This window comes from Oryctolagus cuniculus, chromosome 10 (genome assembly GCF_051225735.1).
Source record: "Oryctolagus cuniculus isolate XC-2025 breed Fujian yellow rabbit chromosome 10, ASM5122573v1, whole genome shotgun sequence".
NCBI classification, from domain to species: domain Eukaryota; kingdom Metazoa; phylum Chordata; class Mammalia; order Lagomorpha; family Leporidae; genus Oryctolagus; species Oryctolagus cuniculus.
This window is the reverse complement of record NC_142876.1, coordinates 46,356,944-46,381,805: the sequence shown is the minus strand read 5'-3', so window position 1 is coordinate 46,381,805 and position 24,862 is coordinate 46,356,944. Positions and strand designations below refer to the sequence as shown.

The 24,862-nt window shown below is 40.5% G+C and overlaps 1 protein-coding gene across 1 annotated transcript in view; it reads left to right on the top strand.

The window, feature by feature from the left end:
* Positions 1-24,353, top strand: part of DSG3 (desmoglein 3) — a 43,471-nt gene extending 19,118 nt beyond the window's left edge. The window contains exons 4-16 of the mRNA XM_008261176.5: positions 1,837-1,992; positions 2,431-2,575; positions 3,508-3,674; positions 4,621-4,749; positions 5,360-5,545; positions 8,616-8,887; positions 9,708-9,847; positions 10,893-11,120; positions 13,385-13,642; positions 18,090-18,229; positions 18,535-18,598; positions 20,129-20,370; positions 21,884-24,353. Coding sequence (XP_008259398.1) covers positions 1,837-1,992; positions 2,431-2,575; positions 3,508-3,674; positions 4,621-4,749; positions 5,360-5,545; positions 8,616-8,887; positions 9,708-9,847; positions 10,893-11,120; positions 13,385-13,642; positions 18,090-18,229; positions 18,535-18,598; positions 20,129-20,370; positions 21,884-22,501 — 2,745 coding nt within the window. The 3' untranslated portion in view covers positions 22,502-24,353. The remainder of the gene's footprint in view (positions 1-1,836; positions 1,993-2,430; positions 2,576-3,507; positions 3,675-4,620; positions 4,750-5,359; positions 5,546-8,615; positions 8,888-9,707; positions 9,848-10,892; positions 11,121-13,384; positions 13,643-18,089; positions 18,230-18,534; positions 18,599-20,128; positions 20,371-21,883) is intronic.
* The last annotated feature ends 509 nt before the right edge of the window (positions 24,354-24,862 follow it).

The following is a 24,862-nucleotide window of genomic DNA, read 5'->3' as shown; positions in this document are numbered from 1 at the left end:
ACATTGATGGCCGACGCCACAGCTCACTAGGCTAATCCTCCGCCTACGGCACTGGTACTCCAGGTTCTAGTCCCAGTTGGGGTGCTGGATTCTGTCCTTCTGTCCCAGTTGCTCCTCTTCTAGTCCAGCTTTCTGCTGTGGCCCAGGAAGGCAGTGGAGGATGGCCCAAGTGCTTGGGCCCTGCACTCACATGGGAGACCAGGAGGAGCATCTGGCTCCGGACTTCAGATCAGCACAACGTGCCATCCGCAGCGCGCCAGCCATATCGGCCATTTGGGGGATGAACCAATGGAAGGAAGACCTTTCTCTCGCTCTCTCTCACTGTCTAACTCTGCCTGTCAAAAAAAAAAAAAAAAAAGAAAATTGCTAAGACAATTAGAAAAATGGTTGATCATAAATACTGGATTGGCCAAAGTATTGATCATTGTTGAAGTTGGGTGATAAGATGTATCAGGTTTATTAAATTATTCTAACTTTGTATATATTTCACATTTTCCCTATTAAAAAGCTTAAAATTATAAAAAAAAAGCAATTCATTATAATATATACTTTGTCACTTACTATATAATCTCTTTCATTTTCCTCCCCATTTCTCCCTAAACTTAAATAAACATCTATTTTTAAAAAAAATTTAACTTTTAATTCCATTTTCCATGAACTTTTTGAAATACTCTCCTAGAGCTAGATCTTTATTTGATTTTGGTGAAAAATTTCTTGAAGTCAGGATTTTTTTACACTTAATGAAATCAGCTAGTACCAAAAGGACAAATGCCATCTGTTTCCCTTGATCTGTGGTAACTAATAGAGCACCGAAAAGGTAATCTATAGAAGTGAAATTGACACTATGAGATGCAATGATTTTGAATAGCCCTTGTCTGGACTATTGAGAAAAAGATTTTTTATACTATTTGTTGAACTCTTTTCTTAGTATAGAGTTAATCTTATGTGTATACAATTAATTGAATGTAGATCTTAGTAAAAATAATCAGAATGGGAATAGGAGAGGGAGGAGGAGGGGTGAGAGGGCAGATGGGAGGGTGGGTAGGATAGGAAGATTCACTATGTTCCTAAGGTAGTATTTATGAAATGCATGAAGTTTAAATACCTTAAATAAAAGGTTTCTGGGGGAAAGTATTAAATGTTTAAATTTTTAAACAGACCATGAATAAGATTTTTATTTATTTTATTTATTCGAGAAGCAGAGACACAGAGAGAGAGAGAGAGAGAGAGAATTCGCTCCTACTGTCAAACTCAAATGTCTGTAATGGGCAAGGCAGATCAAGCCAAAACCAGGAGCTACGAACTTGGTCTACGTCTCCCACTTGGGAGCCAAACTGCTTGAGCTGCCTCCCAGGGCGTGCAGTGGTGGGGAGGTGTAATAAGCAGTGGAGTAGGACTCACCCGGGCAGTAACTATGGGGTGGGAGCAACCCATGCAGCATGCTAAGTGCCAGGCTAACAGCTTGCCTCTCCCCACCTTTTTTCAAAAGTTGTTAGGTAAAGAAGGACCATTCTGAAGTAGACTTTTCAGTAGTAAGTGTTAAGTGTCCTTGACTTCCTCTCAACATTCTAACATCACCAGTGCAACCGTCCAAGCAAATATTTGAAAGCCAACATGATTAATGTATTAATCAGTTTATGAGAATCAACATAAGCAACAATTTGGATTTATTTCACATTCTTTGTGTCTTTTAAGATCAAAAAAAATAATAAAGTAAATGGCAGAAAGAGAATCAAATGAACAGATGAGTTTAGACTCTGGAAGTAGATAAAGGCAGGGCAGTGAAGAAAAGCAGAGTGGTGATCACCTTAACATTTTGGGTATTTTTGGCTACAGATTACTTCAGATTTCCAAGCAACTCAGAAGATTACCTACCGAATCTCTGGGGTAGGAATTGATCAGCCTCCTTTTGGAATCTTTGTGGTTGACCAAAACACTGGAGATATTAACATAACAGCCATAGTAGACAGAGAAGAAACCCCAAGCTTCCTGGTAAGTTTGGATCCTCAAAACTTGCCTACTCTTCTTATTCACACGGCTTTGGAAGGTGACACTCTTCTGTTGGTGATTTAGAGGAGAGATCACCACTGAAATTGATTCCTCAACAAATAACAAATAACCTGCACTTTATAATGGGTACACCTGCAGAAATCTCCTAGGAGTGTGTATGAGTGAAGGTGGAAGTCCAGCACCCAGCTTGCCCAGAGCTTTTCCTGCCATGACATCCACCAGCTGGAGGAAGGGGCTGCTTTCTCAGTTGGTCTGCCAGGAGTGGGCTCCTATTTCCACTTTGTCTACCATTTGGAGAAATATTTTTCTTCTTTGCATGAAAGTTCAGTACACGCCACCGAAGACCTTCATTCTACAAGTCTTAATAATACGCAATTTAAGCTTATAGAGCAATAATTGATACTTTCCTTTTATTCCTAGATCACCTGTCGTGCCCTAAATGTCCTGGGACAAGATGTAGAGAAGCCACTTATGTTAACAGTGAAAATTTTAGATGTTAATGATAATTCACCAGTATTTTCACAAAGAACATTCGAGGGTGAAATTGAAGAAAACAGTGCTTCAAGTAAGTCTCTTACCACATCTATCCCTTCCAATGTATCTATTTTTCAAATATGAGTATCACTGTAATGTATAATTCTTATAAACTAATTTCTCAGAGTTTCCTCAATAGCTTTGGAATAAAATCCATAAAGATAATCTAGCTCTGCTTTTCTAAAAATTTTAGTTGAGCTAATGATCCATTACAATTGTATTCCTAGGATTTAGTCCTCTAAGCTGAGCAATAGTATCTTATTCTATACATACATATGAGCATCAGGCAGTCACAGAGATAAACGGGGAAACCTTAGTAGCACAGATGTCTGAGGTGGGTTTTTTTTAGATTATAAAGGACAAAGAAATACTCATATTTCTTGGTTAATTGGGAACAGGAGAGAATTAGAAGAGCATTCATTAAGGGAAGAGATAAAGCCACAAAATAGCCTTGACTTCAAGAAAGTCAAGTCTTAGGAAGAACTAAGGATCTTTTAACAAATTTTTATTTGAGAGGCAGAGAGACAGAGAGAGGTAGACAGAGCTACCACCCCCTGGTTGATTCCCCAAATGGCTAGGGCCAGAGCTGGGAGGCAGGAGCTAAATCTGGGTTTCTGACATGGGCAACAGGAACCCAATTACCATTACAGGGTTTACATTAGCAAAAAACTGGAGTCAAGACCCAGGAGTTAAATTCAGCTATTCCGATGTGAGACATGGGTATATTAACCAGTAGATTAAATGCTTGTTCTATAACTGAGGATACTTATGGAAGACATCAAGGCTCTACTTAGTTGAGAGAGACAAAAAGAGAGAACACAAATGACATGTAGTTTGTGTTGAGCATGCAGACAGTTTTAATATGTTAAAAATAGGATCAATGTGAAACTGTGTTGAATATTTAATGTGAACATAAAGTCAATCTTTACATATTCTTTAATGAACATTTCTCTGTGTTCCTAGACTCATTGGTGATGATACTCAATGCCACAGATGCAGATGAGCCAAATCATTTGAACTCTAAAATTGCCTTCAAAATTGTCTCTCAGGAACCTGCAGGCGCACCCATGTTTCTCATAAGCAGAAACACTGGAGAAGTCAGAACTTTGACCAATTCTCTTGATCGCGAGGTAAATAAAAGCACTTGGGTGCATACCATAATAAAGAGCTTGATTGAAAGATATCCAAAAAAGGTGACTCCATTTGACCTAAGAATGAAAGGCGCAAAGAAAAGAGGCTTCCATACTCACCTAAGCCAATTTAAGGAAATTCTATGCATTCTGGAACGTGATTCAGGGAGATGAGATATGTATTTGGGTTCTTTGCGATCCGTTGTGTCTCAAACCTACAAGTGGATGTCACAATGGGAGAGTTAAAATGGCATTGGTTTAATGCAGATGGAGGATTTTTCCCTTTTTTGTTGCTTTCTTCCTTCTCTTCTTTCTCCCATCTCTTTGCCTTTCAGATAAAATTAAAATAAATAAAACACTTTAAATATAAAATAAAATATAACAGTTCAGTGACTAGCAGACAAATATTGAACTGTGACTAATCCTTCATATGGTGGAAGAAAATAAAACTTCTTAGAAGGAAAGCCAAAGCCTTCTTCACTTTTTACCCCTGCTTCCCAAACACTAAAGAAGCCCCTTCCTCTTTTCTCCCCAACATCGTCCACTACCACCATCTACCTCCACCACCAAAAACCACCCTGGCCAACTCCATACTATTTTTTGCACAAATGATTTTCCAAATAGATGAACAGGGAAGTTCCATAAGAGAGCTCTCCCCACATAACCATCCTACCATACTCATTGTCCACTTTTGTTTTGAATATCCTGTCTTGCCACAAGAAGATTACAAAAAAAAAAAAAATATTCTAGCACCTTCAAGACTTCCATCCAGTCATCCAGAGCCCCACAAATCTCCTCTAGGATGGACAGTCAACAATGCATGGGATCCTTCCCGGCAATGACCACGAACTTCAATGTTTTCACCTTCTTACCCACAGGAAGCAAAACATCGCCATTCCTATTCTTGGAAGATTAATTAATTTTTATTTATTCCCTCCAAATTTAGCAAATTAGCAGCTATCGTCTTGTTGTGACTGGTGCAGACAAAGATGGAGATGGACTATCCACTCAGTGTGAATGTACTATTAAAGTGAAGGATGTCAACGACAACTTCCCAACACTTAGAGACTCTCAGGTATACCCGCTGCTCCTTAAAAATCATTTTAAACATTTTGCCATCCTGATTCAATATTTGCCAGCTTACTGCCTTTAGTTTTCTATACCTTTCTTTTAAAATAACCGTTCATAAACTACAAGAATTCTGCAGTAGGCATTTAGTGCAGCAGCTAAAGACACCACTTGGGACACCTGTATCCCATGGCAGTGTCAACATCCCATATCATATGTCCCAACTATTCTGCCTCCTATCTAGTGTCTTGCTAATGTACACCCTGGGAGGCAGCAGATTATGGCCCAAGTACTTGGGTTACTACTATCCACATGGGAAATGCTCATTGAGTTCCTGACCTCCGGCTTCAGCTTGGTCCAGCCCTGGCTGTTGCAGGCGTTTGGAGAGTGAAGCAGCAGATGGAGGATTTCTCCCTTTTTTGTTGCTTTCTTCCTTCTCTCCTCTCTCTCATCTCTTTGCCTTTCAGATAAAATTAAAATAAATAAAACACTTTAAATATAAAATAAAATATATTAATTCAGTGACTAGCAAGAAAGCAACACATAATCTGGATAAGTAATGATTAATACCACTTATAAACCCTGCCATTGAGTCTTATATGCTGTCTCTCTTTCAGTATTCAGCAAGTATTCAGGAAAACACTCTAAGCTCTGAGTTGATTCGATTTCATGTAACAGACTGGGATGAAGAGTTCACAGATAATTGGCTTGCTGTCTATTTTTTTACCTCTGGAAATGAAGGGAATTGGTTTGAAATAGAAACTGATCCCAGAACTAATGAAGGCATCTTGAAGGTGGTGAAGGTAAGATCTGATTTCCCTTTATTGGTAAAAATAGTTAATAAAGCTATCGCTTCTACAATTAACTTTATTCATTGCATCATAATAGAAAACTAACAATTGAAAACTTTAAAAACACCTAAATGTATATATTTTTTAAATCATCACATAACCCTATTACCTAAACACAACATCTCTCAACATGTTGGTTTTTGAGGGTACTCCAAAGTTTATGAGTAAGTGCAATTAGAAGACAAGTTTGTTTGGCACTTTGAAACCTACACAGTTTTTTCATGATCTGTGTTTTCCATGAACTTTTTGAAGACCCCTTGTGTTCCCTCCCAGGCTATTGTATTTTCTCTAAATACAAAGACACTGATACATATGTGTTTATGGGTAGATGCATTTTAAACACAAGAAAGCAAGATAAAGTTCTCGACTTAATTTAATTCATTGTCTACTGTTGGATTGAAATTAGGAAAAGGTAAAAATAGATGGAATTACAGCTTGTGAATACATCAATCTGTTTTCAATGCATTAGCTACAATCATCAGAGAAAAATTATTGCAACTTTTCCTAAGAAAGAGGATTACACAAAATCTTCAAGAAAATTTTAAAAAATTAGCAAAGCTTCTTCCATTTAACATGCTTTGCTATGACTGATTTCTATCTGGAATTATGTAAGGATAGTTCTATTTGGATATGGCATGGACTAGAAGTAATCACTATTTGGAAACATTCCTTGATATGCGACTTCAGGCTATATAGGAGCTGCTTTCTTTAACTCTTTGAGTCCTATGTAAGCACAAACCCATAGCATTCCCTTAAAAGGAAACTTCTGAAAGCTGTGAAAACCATATTACTCTGCTTCTCAAGGGGATGGTACAAAAACACCTCCACTTGCAAAATTTTGTTCTGATCTCCCAGCAATGCCTTGGCATGAGATGTTTTCCTTCTGTCTTGGTGTCATTCAGTCTCCCAAACCAGAAACCTGGGTCTTATTCTTGAATTACAGCATTTCCAGACAACATACAGCCAGCCACAAAGTTCTGCTCTAGAAGTTACCTTTTTAAAAAAAAAAAAAAAAGAATTTATTTATTTATTTGAAAGGCAGAGTTACAGAGAGGCAGAGGCAGAGAGAGAGAAAGAGAGAGAGAGAGAGGTCTTCCATCTGCTGGTTCACTCCCTAGATGGCCACAACAGCTGAAGCTGCGCCGATCCAAAGCCAGGAGCCAGGAGTTCTTCTGGGTCTCCCATGCAGCTGCAGGGGCCCAAGGACTTGGGCCATCTTCCACTGCTTTCTCAGGCCATAGCAGAGAGCTATATCGGAAGTGGAGCAACTGGGACTCGAACCAGCAGCCATATGGGATGCCTGCACTGCGGTGGCTTTAACCGTTACGCCACAGCACTGGCCCCCATATTTTTCTTAAGAGATCATTTGGATCACTCATTCTTTCTCCTCTTTTAAATGCTCCCTGGCTTGGCCAGCACCGTGGCTCACTAGACCAATCCTCCGCCTGTGGTGCCGGCACTCTGGGTTCTAGTCCCGGTTGGGGTGCCAGTTCTGTCCCGGTTGCTCCTCTTCCAGTCCAGCTCTCTGCTGTGGCCCAGGAAGGCAGTGGAGGATGGCCCAAGTGCTTGGGCCCTGCACCCACATGGGAGACCAGGAGAGACACCTGGCTTCTGGCTTCGGATCGGCGCAGTGCGCCGGCTGTAGTGGCCACTTGGGGGGTGAACCAACGGAAGGAAGACCTTTCTCTCTCTCTCTCTCTCTCTCTCACTGTCTAACTCTGCCTGTCAAAAAAAAAAAAATGCTCCCTGGCTCTTCATTCACTGAGAAAGTGATCCTTAACCTTGACTGCCTTTTCGAGTAACTTGCAACTTTTCCTAGACAGTGAGAATGTAGGAACTGTTTACTTAGTGGATCTGTGTAGAAGCCCAGGCAGCAGTGGATCTTAAAGGCTCCTCAGTTGACTCAAGTATGCAGCCAAAGTTGATAACCACTTACTAGTTTAATTGACCCTCCTCACATTTGTGTTCAAGAGCATTGACTACCTGCAGTTAGCCCCCTACCATCTGTTACACCTCTGGGTATCTGCAACACTCAGCTCAGCTGAAAACCTCCCAGAAGTCTTTCCTAAGTCTTCCAAGTAGAACTTCACCTTGCTTTCACTGGAGAGTCTATCATCTTCTTTGTCTATCAAGTAACCCTTATATTGACATACTTGTTTACATATCTTCATCTACCTCTGCATTGGGAAATGCTTGAGCACATGAAACCAGTCTGCAAAGTTACCACTCAAGTCTATGTCTCTTACCTTAATTATCTTCAGTAATAAGCAAATGTATTCAAAATGAGCATTTCCTTATCCCTAAATGACTAGTGGATGAAAAGAGCTACCCTGGGATTCCCCAGGCCTTGATTTGGGCCACCTCAATGGAAGAGTCAAACAGTTACTACCCAGGACCACCTGAAAATAACTCCATGAGAACCTGGTGAACCACCCACCCATTGCTTTGCAGGGGTCTTTTTGCCCCCAAGGTTATTAACATAGTTTGCCTTTCTACCTGAGAATCTTAAGAGTTGGGAAAGATTTTTCACATGAGTCCAAGGAATATGACATGAATGAGCATGGCTGCCAGACACAGGAATAGCTTACATGATAGTTCAGTCCTCACAACAACCCAATAAGGGAAGATTTTCAGCATGAAAACTTGAGGTTCAGAGAAACTGAACATTGTTGCCTGAGTCATGCAGCAATTCAGCAATGCAAGCAGGATTTGAGCTATGTTACCATAACAAATTGGGATTCTTTCCATTGCCCCTCACAGCCTAAAGAAACTATAATGATTTGCTATTTTTAAAAGCACATACCTTGCTTTGTAAGTACATATCAGTTACCAAACTTACATGTCACAAGAATCCAATAGCTTTGTCTATCAATATCACACTGATTTCTGAAACCATTTTGCTGTGTAGAAATCAGCAAATCCATTCATAACACTTGGCATACAATTCTCTCATCCTCTACTGGATTTACCAGGTTGTATTTTTGAAACACTTCCTTATGTCTGATTTTATTTTTAACTCTAGGCTCTAGATTATGAACAAATACAAAACATGCAATTTAGTATTGGTGTCAGAAACAAAGCTGAATTTCACCAATCAGTAATCTCTCAATATCGAGTTCAGCAAGTCCCAGTCACAGTTCATGTAATAAATGTAAAAGAAGGAATCGCATTCCGTCCTACTTCCAAGACATTTACTGTGCAAAAAGGCATCAGTAATAAAAAATTGGTCAATTATGTCCTGGGGACATATGAAGCCATTGATGAAGACACTTGCAAAGCTGCCACATCCGTCAGGTAAGACTCTTGAGGTAACATCTTATCCCTTGATATATTTTTAATCTATAAATGATTATAACATCAGGCACGGACGAGTATGTGCTAAGAATAGAAATACAAAGGTGACAAAGAGAAGGACCCAACATAGCCAAATCATTAGAATACACTGTGCTGTGAGCAAACATAACCAAAGCATTGGTCAAAGCTAGAAACCAACAAAAGAATACCTTAGCTTCACAGGACTGTAGAACCATTTTTTCTGCCCAGGGTCATTTGGTTATTTATGACATATTTTGCAGATCATACAAAATCATTAACTTAAAAATTAGCCTACTATAGATTTATTGAATATCGAGCCTCACCTGCAGTTGCCCTGGCAGGGCCAAACCAAATGATTTTGTGGGCCTTATATGGCCCATGGGCCAGATGTTCCCCACCCCTGCAAGGGAGATCAAGAAAAATATTCACGAAAACTTCCAGCTGCGTCTAACAAAAGGGTAGAAGTTCACCAAAAGACCATGTTTTGTTCAGACAAAACAGCACATACAAAGACAAACACACCTAAAATATAATAGCACTGTGCAAATCATTGCTATATCAAAAAGAGAAAGGATACAAATATTTTATTGCACAGAGCAGAAAATTGAATAATCAAGCTAATACATACTTAAAGATTATGAAATACTGCTTATCAACGTTATGCTTTCTGTTACTTTTAATAACTCCATGTTTCTAGGTTTTACATTACGTTTAAATGCATTAAAGATAGAATGGGTCATTTTAATTCAATAAGTAATATTCCATATTTGAAAAAAATTATTTTTCTCTTGTGAAACAGATATGCTATGGGTCGTAATGATGGTGGTTTGCTAGTTGTTGATTCAAAAACTGCTCAAATCAGATTTGTCAAAAACATTGATCGGGATTCGACTTTCATAGTAAACAAGACAATCACTGCTGAGGTTCTGGCCATAGATGGTAAGAAAAATAAAGTGTTATTCTAACCGACATTCCCTTCTGAACAGATAATCATGATTATTTAACATATGAACTTTGTCACAAGCTGAAGATAATTATCTTTGGTACTTTGGATCTCAAGTCTAAGGCAGGTGAACCCAAGAGAGAAGACAGAACTCCAGCTTCTCAGATGAGTTTGCAATAGCAGCGCACTCTGTGTTCAATCTCTCTGATTTGCTGTGGCTGAGGCAGGAACTTCTTTTGACCCATAACAATTCCTGGCTTTGAGAGGTAGCTATAGATCGGTAGAGCAAGCCCAACAGGGAAGCTCAGCTCAAATGTAAGCTGCCTTCGTGACTACCTATAGAGATTTCATTTTATTTTCTCCTTGAACAAGACATTTTCCTCATCTGGAGGGTTATAAAATAATGTTCATTCAGTATGTTTCTTCCTCAAGTATAAAATTAATTTATGCTCAAGACAAGTAGACAAATACCAAAAAGGAACCAAAATAATCAACACCAAAATATTACCATTTGAGAAAACAACAAAAACCACTGAAAAATTCAATCCCCCACAGAGGTGCCTTTTTTGTTTTATTTTGTTTTAGTGTGTTTGATTGTCAGCATTTTTGATTTTTTCAATTAACTTTTATATCTTCAGAAATAAAAATAAGTAATCGTTTACTCTGAATACTTTGACTCAAGCTTTAGAAGCAAAAATTATTCATTCGTTGATTGCCAGTCAGCATAAAAATAAAAGCTTTCTTAAATGAATTGATTTCATTTATAATCAATGAATTAATCACCTTACAGATCTTAATTTCAAAATAACAGCCCATGCAATAAAAAAATACTGCTAGAATTACTAGCCAATTTGATCACATTTTATTTTTACAGTATGCAGAAACAGGATGGTACCTTTTTGTTTCTGAGAGTAACAAGTACAATTTTCTCATGAGAAGATGCACTGACTGGGTGGCATGACAGAGCCATATAAAAAATTGTCTTTTTCTATTGAACTTTGTTCTATGTATCTCTTTAACCCCAAAATGTTATTCTTACAGAAAACACAGGTAAAACTTGTACAGGCACCATATTTGTTGAAGTACCAGGTTTTAATGAAAATTGCCCAGCAGTTGTCCTTGAAAAAGAAAGAGTTTGTAGTTCCTCACCTTCCGTGATTGTCTCAGCGGGAACACTGGACAGGGATAAATATGCTGGCCCCTACACATTCTCACTGGAGGACCAACCTGTAAAGTTACCCGTTATGTGGCGCATCACAACACTCAACGGTGAGTTATTAGTACAGTTGCTCCCACCAATCAAAGTTGCTGCCTCTTTATATTCCCAGCGGGATAGGATAGCTCCTTTGAGGGCCAGGCATTTGGCACAGTGGTTAAGCCACTGCTGGGGATGCGTGCATTCCAAGTAGAAGTGCCTGAGTTCAAGTCCATCCTCCACTACCGATTCTAGTATCCAGGTAATGTACACCTTGTGAGACAGCAGCTGATGGTTCAAGTTCTTGGATTCCTCCCATCCACAAGGGAGACTTGGATTGAGTTCCAGGTTCCTGATATCATCCTGGCCCAGTTGCAGCTGTTGCATATGGGAAGTGAACCAGTAGATGGGAGATATCAGGGTTCACACTCATTCTCTCTCTCCCTCTCTCTCACTCTCTCTCTCCTTCTCTCTTTCTCTTCCCCTACCCCCAATGCCTTTCAAATAAATTAAAATTTTTTAAGAAGAGGTCATTTGAGGGGCTGGCACTGTGGCATAGCAGGTTAGACTAGTGGCCATAGTGCCAGCAGCCCATATGGGCACTGGTTTGAGTGTCGACTGCTCCACTTCTGATCCAGCTCTCTGCTATGGCCTGGGAAAGCAGTGGAAAATGATCTAAGTACTTGGGCTCCTGCACCCACATGGGAGACCTGAAAGAGACTCCTGACTGTTGTGGCCATCTGGGAAGTGAACCAGCAGATGGAAGATATCAGGACTCACTCTCACTCTCGCTCTCGTTCTCGGTCTCTCCCTCTCACCCGCCCCCCCCACCCCATGCCTTTCAAATAATTTTTTTTTAAAAAGAGGTCATTTGATAACAATTCCTTTCAATTAATAATTGAAAACATTCTTTGCACTGGAGATGTGATCTTAGCTTTGTGAATTCCTTCTCTCTTCTGAAGAGAAAAGAAATATGATGTAGTATATTTTCTGTTTTTCATTTAGTATTTTTGTCTTTTTAGTATGTGTATTTCTGGCTCCATAGTGCATCCTTCAAAAAACAATATTCAAGTCAGGCATCTATTATATCACAGAGGAGTGGCCTGGGAGCAGACTTGGAGCACTGGAGGAGTTGGCCTGCACTCTGCTCATAGGAAGTGGCCACCTGCTACTGTTCAGCAGCTCTGAGGGCACAGTGGACCGGAACTCATAACTCTTCTAGCCCATAGAGAAGAATTAATCCATTCTACTTTCCTCCTAACCTTTTTTCTGCTCATTCTACCTTTTCTGGGTTTTCCACAAGCCTCATAGAAGAAGCCTCATAGAAAGAACTATTAGATTTTATAAAAATCTTCTCCCTTTCTGGGTTTTATGATGTCCATCAAGCTACTTCAAGTCCTTGGTAAACTCGCCCCTTTTCCTGAGCTCTTTTCTGAACCAATCTTGTTTCCTTTCATGAATTCCCTTCTAGTCATGTATATCAGCCACTGAAGGGGTTTCTCTGTCTTTGGCATTTGGCCATAAGGCTTTTCAGGTCCAGATGAAAGGATCCAGCTCCAAATTCTGCACACAGCCTTTGGCTCTGAAGGATTTTACCAAATGCATGGCCATTGAAGAGGCTACTAAGGCTAGATCAGAGAGAGCAAGGATGTGGCTCCAGACACAGCTGCTCGGACAAGGCTGGGCAAGACAACAGAGGCTGGGCTGGGTGGACAAGACACAGCGTCAAAGGGCATGGCAGGGGCAAGGATGATTCAAATGGCACAAGGCTGCTATGGGATGCCACTGAGAAAGGAGCAACATAGCAACAGAGACAGAGAACAATCGATGCTCAGGGAAGAGGCCCATCACCTCAACGGACCTTCATTCCATGGGATGAAAATAGAGAGGAGCAGTGGAGGGGGCAGCAGCAAAAGCTGGAAGTCAGTCTGGATAAGTCAGACACAGGAACACAGAGCTTGGGGACAGCAAACTCTCACAGGGCCATGTGAGTTGGACTGGTGCAGATGTACAGGGGAGTAGGTAAGCCCCAGGAGAAGGGACCCTGATATTTAAATGATGCCCACCCACTTCCATCCTCTTTGGTGGGAAAAGTAAGGTAGGACTGAACCTTCATGGAGGAGGAGAATGGGCCCATCTGGGTCAGAGAGGAAAGAAAGCAGGTGTAGAAAGATTTACCCAGTTGAACCCCTTACGGCGCCCATCACTGCTCTAATCGCATCAGCCCCACTATGTGCAACAGTGCTCTCTAACTCCAGCTGGGCTGACGAAAATCCGTCATTTTAAGAATCAGAGACATCTCATGCCGCTGTTGATTTGTGTGATTGTTTCTCTACAGCTACTTCCGCACAGCTCAGAGCCCAGCAGCAGGTGTCTCCCGGAGTGTACAGACTCCCCCTCGTGCTTACCGACCGAGAGGACAGGCAGTGCGAGACGCCGGAGAGCCTGACCCTGGAAGTCTGTCAGTGTGACGACAGGGGCATCTGTGGGACTTCTGGACCAGTCAGAGACCCCACAATCTACAGAAATCCTGCTTCCTGGAGGCTGGGACCTGCTGCTATAGGCCTGCTCCTCCTGGGCCTGTTGCTGTTGCTGTGTGAGTATGCCGGTGGCTCCTTCTGTGTTGACCGTCCTCATTTGCATGGGCCAGCCTACTGCCTGTGCTCACTGCTCAAAGCAGGAAGAACCATTCTCTAATTGTTCACAGGCAAATCCAGGGAATGGCATTTTCTGGAAGAATCGAATATTTAATTTTTTTTGCCAACAATCTATGATTATAATATAGCGAAGTAAATCATATGTGTCAGACATTTTGAAAATAGCACAAGAGAATCAAGAGGTATTAAAAATAATCATGAAAACTCCCCGAATACTGCTAGTTATGGTTGTGGTCAAAATTATGGCTTTATCTGGGAGTGCAGCACTTTCTAAGATGCCTTTTTTCATGTTCAAAACTCATGAGATTCTAATATAAAAAAAAGAGAGAGAACCATTGTCAAACAAACTTAAGGCAAATATATAAAATATCGTAAGTTTTGAGTTTTACAATGCAGGTTAACACAGCATAGGCTCTGAGAAGTTTTTGTTTCATCCAACATTTCCTCATAATAGCTTACCACTCAAATACTCATTCCCTTTAAAACTTGCAGACTTAACATGATTCAGTTTATTAAACACATCTAGGAAAATAATGCACATGTATTATTTTTCAGTAAAAATAAAATTTGTTATTGTCAATGAATAAAAATTTATAACTAAAATTAATTAAAATAAATAATTAATATTTGAACAAAAATATGAAGAATCAAATAGTATCTTAATATAAAAAAGTCTGTATTTAAAAGAACTTTCTGTCAAATTCTCAAACAAGAGGAACCTTTAGTAAATTCACAGCTATTTCCCCAATTTATTATAGAATTACAGCCTTTAGTGTTAAAGTGAATTTTCATGATGATGAATTCGACTTCCACAACTTCATTCAAATTTCATTTAATGTATGAAATATATTTATAACACAAAATAGTACAGAAAGTTATATAATAATCACACATATCACCATCATTCAGACATAATATATATTAACGTCTTGTAATATTCACTAAGGTCTCTTGAAAGAAAAAGAAACTTCTATAGATGCAGTTTATGCCCCCCACACACATGCACCCCATATTTTCCCCTTCATCTGTCTCCAGGAGCTTTTACTATTATGAAGTTATCATGCATCCTTTAGCTTAATTGTTGAAATTCACATTCACAGAGTTTCAATTTTTACCATCATATTAGTCAAGTTCACCAACGAGGATTCTTCAAGGACCTATGTGAGTTGCTATGCCTGCTTCCAACTTGACTCTGAATTTTACACAGTGTACGCACTTATACATGTCTAAGTGCACGGGAAAAAGAAGTTACTACACATGGGGTATTGCAGAAGCTCCATGGGATAGGGGAATCATCCAATTAGCCCTTGGAGATTGAATAAGATAAAAGAAGTGCAAAATGAAAGGAAAGTTGCCAAAGAGTAACCGTGTGAATAAAAGCCAACAAAAGCTGGCAAGCTGGGGAAACTGTGGAGAAGGCAAGATGACACTGAATAGTGCACTGGGACTAATTCAAAAGGACTGATGTGCACTTGCTGTGCTGTTCTGTAAGTGTGAAAAAGGAAGTTGCCAAAGGCTATCAGAGAAAGATACTATGCTATCCCCACAAAAATATCTGTTTTATGTCATCTTGCCATTTGCAAATGCAATGTTTTAAATTTTGTGAATGAGAGGATATGTTTTTCAGACTGTAGAAATAGACTCAGCATTTTGAAAACTTTCTCTGGATACACATGTGAAATCTAAATGTGCATGACACATATAATAATAGGTAATATTTCTGAAGGATTAGTGTGTTCATCTAAAACAACTGATCACCCAGGTTTACATTCACTACCTTTCCAAATTGCTTTGTTAACTCACAATGTTTAATCTCGCCCAAATATTTAACAAAGCCATAGAATTGAAAATGCAATCGAGAATGCCTTTAGAAGTATGATTTATGTGAGCATTAAATTAAATTGTTGAGAAAGTATATCAGTATGGCCAACCTATTTTATATACTTGGTCAACTATTCTTCATACCATATATAAAAAGGCCTAGCCTAATTTGCATAATATTGCCCATCCTAAAAAGACTGTCAAATACTCATAATGTTCACCACTGTTCTTTTTTTCTTTTTTAAGATTTGTTTATTTATTTGAAAGTCAGAGTTAACAGAGAGAGAGGGAGAGACAGATTGAGATCTTCCTTCTTCTGGTTCACTCCCCAGATAGTGGCAATGATCAGCCCTGGCCAAGCCGAAACTACGAGCCAGGAGATTTTCCAGATCTCCCACATGAGCAGCAAGGGCCAAAGCACTTGGTCCTTCCCCTGCTGTTTTTCCCAGACCATTAGCAGGGAGCTGGATTGGAAGTGGATTGGTTGGGACATGAACTTGGACCCATGTCCTTTAAGTATATTAATCAATTAATCCTCACAACACCTATAATGTAGTTGCTACTTATTCCCCCATTTAATGGATGAGTTAACTGAACAGAGAAAGATTTTATAATATGCCCAATGTCAAATAGCTGGTGAATGGTGGAGCCAAAATTCAAACCCTAGAAGTCTGGCTGTGCTCTTCACACCCCCCATCCTCCCACCCCATCTCTCCCTAAGCTATCTGTATGAGGACAGAGTTCAAACATCAGAATTGGAGTGGCCTTTGCAGGCCAGAGGTGCCTGTGGGGTCCTTGACAACAGAGTGTGGGAAACACCCACTTTTGAGAAGTCTCTCTCTTGTCATTAGCATGAGAATGACATTAACCTTTATTATCAATTATATGCAAATGGAGAACTGTATTTACACTGTCAGAAAGGTACCTCCAAGCTCAAGTCATAGATAAGCGATTCTTAAATCACAATTAAGAGTGTATCAACAGGCATTTATTAGGGCATCTCCCTAATTGCTAAAGGAGTTTTCTGGTTAATTGCTGTTTACTAAGAAATTATTAAGACTGTATATCTAAAACATTACCATGCACACCTAAAATCTTGACCATACAGTTATGTTAGGGCACTTCAGAAAGTTCCTTGAAAATGGAATTTTGGCATGCCAAATTTTGAAATCTGAGTTGTGTTTGGCTTGGGGACTCAGACGCTGGGTGGGATGCCTGAGGTCAAGTCCTGACTTCACTCCCAATTTCACCTTCCTGCTAATGTGAACCTGGCATGTAGCAGCTGGTGGCTCAGGTAGTTCCTGCCATCTGCGTGGGAGAGCTGAATTGAGTTCCCAGCTCCCTTCTTCAGGCTGATCCAGTCCGGGCCAACTCAGGACATCTGGTGAGTGAGAGAGTGGCAAGAGTTGTCTGTGTCTCCTCTCTCTACTTCTCAAATAATAAATAAATAAAAATTTAAAAATATTTTGAAAACCCTGTATATAAGGGGTCTTCAAAAAGTTCCAGGAAAGTGCATATTATAAAAACTATGTATGGATTTCAAAAATTTTTTCACCAAAATAAACATCCACTTTTCCACAAGTTTTTTTAAAGTATTCTCATATAGACATCTGTATGTTTATCTGACAGAATATCTACAGCCTCTACATACACAAATAAAGTCTACAATTATAAAAAAGGATTGAAAAATAGTCACCATTAGCATTGAACTAACAGTGCCTATTCTAAGACAATAATATGCATACAATGAGAAATCTGATCTTTCAGTTTCATAACCACATGAAATTTTTTTAAAGATTTATTTATTTATTTGAAGGTCAGAGTTACACAGAGAGAGAAGGAGAGGAAGAGAGAGAGAGAGTCTTCCATCCACTGGTTTACTCCCCAATTGGCTGCAACAGCCAGAGCTGGGCCAATCCGAAGCCAGGAGCCAGGAGTCTCTTTCAGATCTCCCATGTGGGTGCAGGGGCCCAAGGACTTGGGCCATCTTCTACTGCTTTCCCAGGCCATAGCAGAGAGCTGAATCAGAAGTGAAGCAGCTGGGACTTGAACGGCGTCCATATGGGATGCCGGCACTGCAGGCAATTGACCAACCTGCTATGTCACAGCGCAAGCCCCCACATCAAATTTTAATGTGCTTAATTACTGAATTTTATTTTCTAGAGACTAATTTTGCATTTCACTAGGAATTTTCTATATTTACAGTGCTTAATTTTCCTTTTTCAAAGATTTATTTTATTTATTTGAAAGGCAGAGTGACAGCAAGACACACACACACACACACACACACAGAGCAATCTTCCATCCACTGGTTCATTTCACAAAAGGCTGCAATGCCCAGGGTGTAGCCAGGCCAAAGCCAGAAGCCTGGAAGTCCATCCAGGTCTCATACATGGGTAAGAGGGGCCCAAGAACTTGGGCCATCCTCTGCTGCCTTCCCAGGCACATTAGCAGGGAGCTGAATTAAAAGTGCTGTATTTTGTTTGTAACATTTCTGATCGTCGGCATGTCAAATAATATCTAAGTGACTCAAGTATTCTGATTTTCTGTTCTGGTTTTCACTAGTGGCCCCACTTCTGCTGCTGACCTGTGACTGTGGGACCAGTCCTATTGGGGGAGGGACCGGAGGTTTTATCCCAGTCCCAGATGGTTCAGAAGGAACCATTCATCCGTGGGGAATCGAAGGAGCCCATCCTGAAGACAAGGTGAGGGTCCATCTTGGGAAAACGTTATCCCACTGGCAATGAGAAAAAAATTGATTTGTAATGAGATAGGAAAGGGGGGACAGAGGCATTAAAAATAAAACTCTTAATCCTCAATTTGAGAGTCCTTGCTAAATAGGAAACTTCTACAACTTTAGTTCCTCAGATATCAAATCATAAAAATGATTACTCTTGCAAGAATTTTGGATTCTTATAAAATTAACATTTGCAAAGAGCCACATTTCACCTATGTTTCTCTAACATCTGATTCACTTTAAAATGTATTTATTTTTTAATATGGTTTCCAGGAAATCACAAATATTCGTGTGCCACCTATAGCAGGCAATGGAGCTGAATTCATGGAAAGTTCTGGTAAGTGAATATAATTTTTTTCTTTAAAGATATGGTTGTTTAAATGGAACATGTTCAAAATTGTTTTCTTAGTTATTTGCATATGCATGCATGTCGGAACCATTACCACTGAAATGGAGAAAAGCTGGTCTGTGATATTCATGTCTCAGTCACACATCTGGCTTCAGTAAGCTAATTTGTCCACTAAAGGCACCATTTTTAATATCTGCAGATTTGTAGTTTTTCCAGATTTTAACAAATTGAAATATAGCTCTCAGGCAATTAGTTACCAATTTTTAATTAGGAAAGATTTCACATGAAGGAAAACATAACCACCTCTGTATCTCCACAGTTCAGTTGTGTCTGTTCTTAACATTGATCATATTTGCAGTTAAATTTCCACAAATGCACATCCTCAATCCTCTTCCTTGCCAGGACCAATGGCCTGACTTAAGTACAACTACTAAAGCTTATACTCAATCATAATGGAACATGATAGCTTATGTTATCATATAAGGGAATGTCTTTCTTTCATTTTACCAAGAGATTATTTCATTCATATTATCCTAATGCCACAACTTTGCCTTAAACTCAAGAAATAAAAAGAACTTGATATCTAATATAATATTTTCTTAATTCCATAGAATTAAGAAATAGATGGTCTTTAAGTTTGCAACCTGAAAAATCTGCATATGTAAATCACTGTCTGTCCTCATCAGCCATTCCAGTCATTGTTTGCCTCTCCCATTATAATTACAGAGCAAAAACTCTTGTCAGAATTCTCCAAAACAGATAACTTTCCAAGCGAGCATAATGTGAAGGTCGCAGGAAGAACAGTCATAATTCCTTAAATTTTCGCTAGGTAGCAAGACATCAAACGCGCCTCCGCTAATTTGCACGATTACATTTTGTATGCTTCCTCATTGGTTCTTGTACTGAGCCAATCTCTCTTTCATGAAAACAAGCAAGCACTGCATTAGAATCTTTCCAGGCTGGCGCCGCGGCTCACTAGGCTAATCCTCCACCTAGCAGCGCCGGCACACCGGGTTCTAGTCCCAGTCGGGGCGCCGGATTCTGTCCCGGTTGCCCCTCTTCCAGGCCAGCTCTCTGCTGTGGCCAGGGAGTACAGTGGAGGATGGCCCAAGTACTTGGGCCCTGCACCCCATGGGAGACCAGGAGAAGCACCTGGCTCCTGCCTTCGGATCAGCACGGTGCGCCGGCCGCAGCGCACCAGCCGTGGCAGCCATTGGAGGGTGACCCAACGGCAAAAGGAAGACCTTTCTCTCTGTCTCTCTCTCTCACTGTCCACTCTGTCTGTCAAAAAAAAAAAAAATCTTTCCATAGCTGTTACTGCATATTCTGTTTTCCTTACCATTTCCATTGTTGTCACTGAAAATCTATTTCCTTTGTACACTTGTCACACAGTTGTATTTTCTCCCACTTAATTGATTTACATGGCAATAGCACAGGTAAAAGTCCAGTAAAAACAGCAGCAGCAGCAACAAGAAAGCACAACACGACACGTTACAAAATTTCCTCCCCTGTTTTTAGAAGTCTGTACAAATATGTATGCTGGTGGGACAGTGGTGGAAGGAGCTTCGGGGATGGAACTGACCACCAGGCTGGGAGCAGCTGCCGGATCTGGAGCCACGGCAGGCTTTGGAGCAGCAGCCGGACTTGGTTCCACTGGGCAGTCTGGGACAATGAGAACAAGACATTCCACTGGCGGAACCAGCAAGGACTATGCTGACGGGGCAATCAACATGAACTTCCTAGATTCCTACTTTTCTCAGGTAATTTGGTGGAAAAACCTTTTGACTTTGTTTTCACATCAGATTTTTTATTTGATTATGTACTTCAGTTTTGCAGTTCACATTTTTATGGCTTGTTAAAATGTAAGAAAAGAAAGATTTCCTTTTGCCAAAATAATATGGATAACCTAAGGTGGCTCTCAAAATTGGGTCACTGGTCAAAAAAGAGAACACAGAGATAGCCACAAATTGAGAGAATAAGGTAGCGACACCCCATGCCCCCAACTGCAAAAGCAACTGAGAGAAAAATCCTTTGTATTTGGGGGTCAGCAGCATCCCTTTAAAAACACGAAGCAGACTCTTTGGTATTTCCTAAACCATAAATGATGTCGAAACACATGTGTATATATTTTTCAAAGCAGTCCATGTCTAAAACAATTGAAGGGGGCCAGCACCGTGACTCACTTAGTTAATCTTCTGCCTGCAGCACTGGCATCCCATATGGGCGCCAGGTTCTAGTCCCAGTCGCTCCTCTTCCAGTCTAGCTCTCTGCTGTGGCCCGGGAAGGCAGTGGAGGATGGCCCAGGTGCTTGGGCTTCTGCACCCCCATGGGAGACCAGGAAGAAGCACCTGGCTCCTGGTTTCGGATTGGTGCAGCGCCAGCCATAGCGGCCATTTGGGGAATGAACCAACGGAAGGAAGACCTTTCTCTCTGTCTCTCTCTCACACTGTCTATAACTCTACCTGCCAAATAAAAAAAAAAAGTTGAAGAACCCCTGAATTAGTGGCCCAAAAACAAATGAGAAAGAAGGGTTGGGATTGAAGACCAATGATTGGAGGAATGTGTGACAGGAAGCATGGGGCAGGAATGGGACAAGGGAACCAGAACACAGAAGACTTCAGGAGGCAGGTTGCTTGCCTCTTGTTTGGTGACCAACAAGTAGTGCGATGAGAGGCATGGTTAGAATGGCTCTCACATAGAGTTTTGGTGTGGGAACTGTTACATGCCAGGTCGACATGATGTCCCAGCAGCTGAAGGTTGACATTGAGTTTGAGTAGACTGACAATGGAGACGTGTTTGGGATGAAGACTCTTGGGATAGTTCACGGTGTGCTGTGGGCCCTAGTTATTACAGGTCAGGCTCCCACAGGATTGTAGTGTCCACACAAGACCTCATTCACACAGTACACAGTGAGAGGTATCTTCCCACCAGCCCAGACACAATGACATGCATTAACACAGGCATACACAGAGTTTCCCACGCCCAGTCCAGTGGAAAACCTCCAGGCACCACACCCATTTGCTCTGTAGACCTAAATCCAAATAAGTGCCTTAGAATCACAAACGAAAACACATGCCTAGACTCAATTTTGAGTCTGTCAACCATAGCACTGCCAAACACTGGATTATTTTTAGAGCAAGATTGTTCGTGTGAAGAGCGCGCCTGTATCTCTCTGGAGATCCTCCTAATTTGGGGATTTATATGAACAGTAATATGTTGCTGAATTGACTCTTCCTTAAAATTCCTTTATTCCCACATTTCCTCCATCTTTAGAAAGCGTTTGCCTGTGCCGAGGAAGAGGATGTCCATGACGGGAACGACTGCTTGTTGATCTATGACAATGAGGAGGACATGGCCGTCCCCAGTTCTCCCGTGGGCTCCCTGGGCTGTTGCAGCTTTATTGCCGATGACCTGGATGACAGCTTCTTGGACTCGCTCGGCCCCAAATTTAAAAGACTTGCAGAGATAAGCCTCGGCATGGATGAAGAGGCCCAACGGGCTCGGCTCTCCTCTCAAGACAGCGGGGCTAGGAGCGAATCCAGGGGGCCAGCCCCGGACACGCAGCAGGCAGGAACGATGAGGGGCCAGACTCTGTCGGGCAGTCAAGGAGTCTTTACTTTGTCTGCTTCAGGGTCTATGCAACCGGCCATTTCCATCCCTGACCCCCTGCAGCACGCTAACTATTTGGTGACGGAGACCTACTCGGCTTCTAGTTCCCTCGTGCAGCCTTCCTCTGTTGTCTCTGATCCACTCCTCACGCAGAGCGTAACAGTGACAGAAAGGGTGGTGTGTCCCAGGGCTGCTGTTTCTGGCAGCCTCATTGTTCCGACAGAGCTACGAGGGTCCCGCAGTATCCTCTGTACAGAAGACCCTTGCTCCCGTCTGATATGACCGGATTGAACTGGAGTAACTCAATGGTTGAATGTAGAAATTTGAACCAAATTCTTCAAATTAGCATGGCCAAACTCACTGTATTGGGCTAATTTGGCACTTACTAGCTACTCTCCTCCAAACTAAACATGATTGTAATTTAAATTTACTGGTTCATACCCCAAAACTGGATATGTCATCACTCCTAATTCTCAAATACTTCTCAAACTAGAGTAAACCCTAAAATTTGACCCCCAAAAAATCCTTAAAGTGATATTAGGAAGGAAAACTCCTTAGACATTTTTAAACTTGTTTCTTCCAGTGCCAAAACAAGGTATCCATCACTTTGAAATGCAATGTGGGTTAGCGGATTAAGCACTTGGAAGTGGAGAGCCCCACTTTTTGTCTCACTTTTCTTATATCACTAGTACTGGTTTAAAAATCACGAAGTATTTGCTAAAGCATTATGAGCTGCTTGGAAGAAAGGAAGTTGTTGCTCCTTTTCCCGTCTTGGTGCTGGGAGACCATAACTGCATCTTTTGCTCAAGCTAAGGGCTATGGGCTTATGCATTAAACTTCCTACATCTTTATTCCACATAATCCCACAATAAGACTATTTTGAAGTAGAAATATCATGGAACATGTAATAAAGCTTAGCAGGTGTAAATATTTGATATGTATTAATCACCTGATCTATCCAAAGAAGTTATCTTACCTCCAACTCCTTCCCTACACATTCCTCAGGAACAAATCCTGCACTGGTCTTTAAAATAGCTTCCTTTTCAAAATGTCAGTCAGTAGATGAGTCATGGGTTGTTTATTGTGTTACCAATGTCTGCAGCTTTTGTGGAAATTCACAACATAGGTTTATCTCATAAGCAATTGAGGCTAGTAACCAGAAATGGGGTGAAATTTGTGAATATGTATTATAAACAACATTGGGGCAAAGAGTTGGTGAAATAATTTTCAAGTCAAAAAGGGATATGGAAGAGGTTTATAGGTAAATTATTTTTAAAACCTTATTTCTAAATTAAATAGCTACACCAGTTTAATGCTTGAGATTAGCGATATTAGGTTAGTGAATGTTTAGAATATATTATTTCACACATGCTACTATGGTGGTTATATGGCTCTTCATGTCATTTCTGGTCACTCAAGATTTTCACCCCCCATCCTACACAGAACACCCTACATCACCTGCTTACAGATATGACTGCCATAGCTGTCTTTACAAGGTCATTGTCCAGCTCTGGTCTTTCCAGTTGTATATAAAATACAGGGTTTTAAATCATCCTTTCTGATGTTTGTTGCCATATTCACAACCTAAATTTGTTTTTCCAGATGGACTGCAAAGTAATCAAATGTTTTGTGTTTTAACCAAGAAAGGTGCAGTCCTGATGATACCTGAGGGGAACAGATCCCTAAATATCCCATCCCTAGTGCTCTTCCCTCTTCTAGCACAGGCCAAGACCTGCAGCTGCCAGAGCAAGGCGTTCATGGGCCCAGGCTGGAGGTGAGAGGAATCAGACTCTGCGGAGCCAGCTGCTGGGTCCTGAGGACGCTGTGTTGCTCTTGTCCCGGCTGCTTCTTGCTTCTGAATAGAAGCTTGCTCAGGAAGCCGGAGCACAGTCTGTGCCTCTGTTTGCATGTGAGGACTAAATGAATAATCATCATAACCTCTTTTCAAAGCTCAAAAGTGTATTCAGGACCCTCAAAGCATTTTAACTTTGCCTCTTAAAACTCAACTATCATGAAATGGGAATTTTTGCTGCATCATTAAGCTGCAGAGGAATCCATACGATACTTGTAAAGATTATAGAAGGGAAAAATGGAAAGTATTTTATTTTTCCTGATTCTCTTTGTTGTTGTTGTTGTTAAAAAATACATGTCATAAACTTTATCACCTTAACTAATTTTCAGTTCGGTAGTGTTAAGTATGTTTACATTGTTGTTAAACAGATCTCCAGAACTTTTTCATCTTACAGAACAAATATATTTTTAAACAAACAAAAATTGATTTGCCATGTAAAATGTATTTGCACTTTTTCATCAAAAATAAAAATTATTTTAAGCAGAAGAAAAATTGTAACCGTCCTTCTACTTGATATGTTATACATTTTACAGAGTATTTATTAAAATGCTAACAGTGTAACATTGTTAAATAAAATTGTTTGACAATACATTTGTAAGTATTTCCTTAACCATTTTGTAAAAGCTGAACTATTCCCTTAATAGTTCATTAAGAACAACAACATAAAAAGTGACTTGCATGTGTGTTTTTATTAGTATTTTTGTCCCTAGCTGACAGCTTTCTTGCATCCTCCAGGCAGAAAGGAAGTGTCTGGGAACTCAGCAGCACTTCAGGTGGAGAAGGTACTAGAT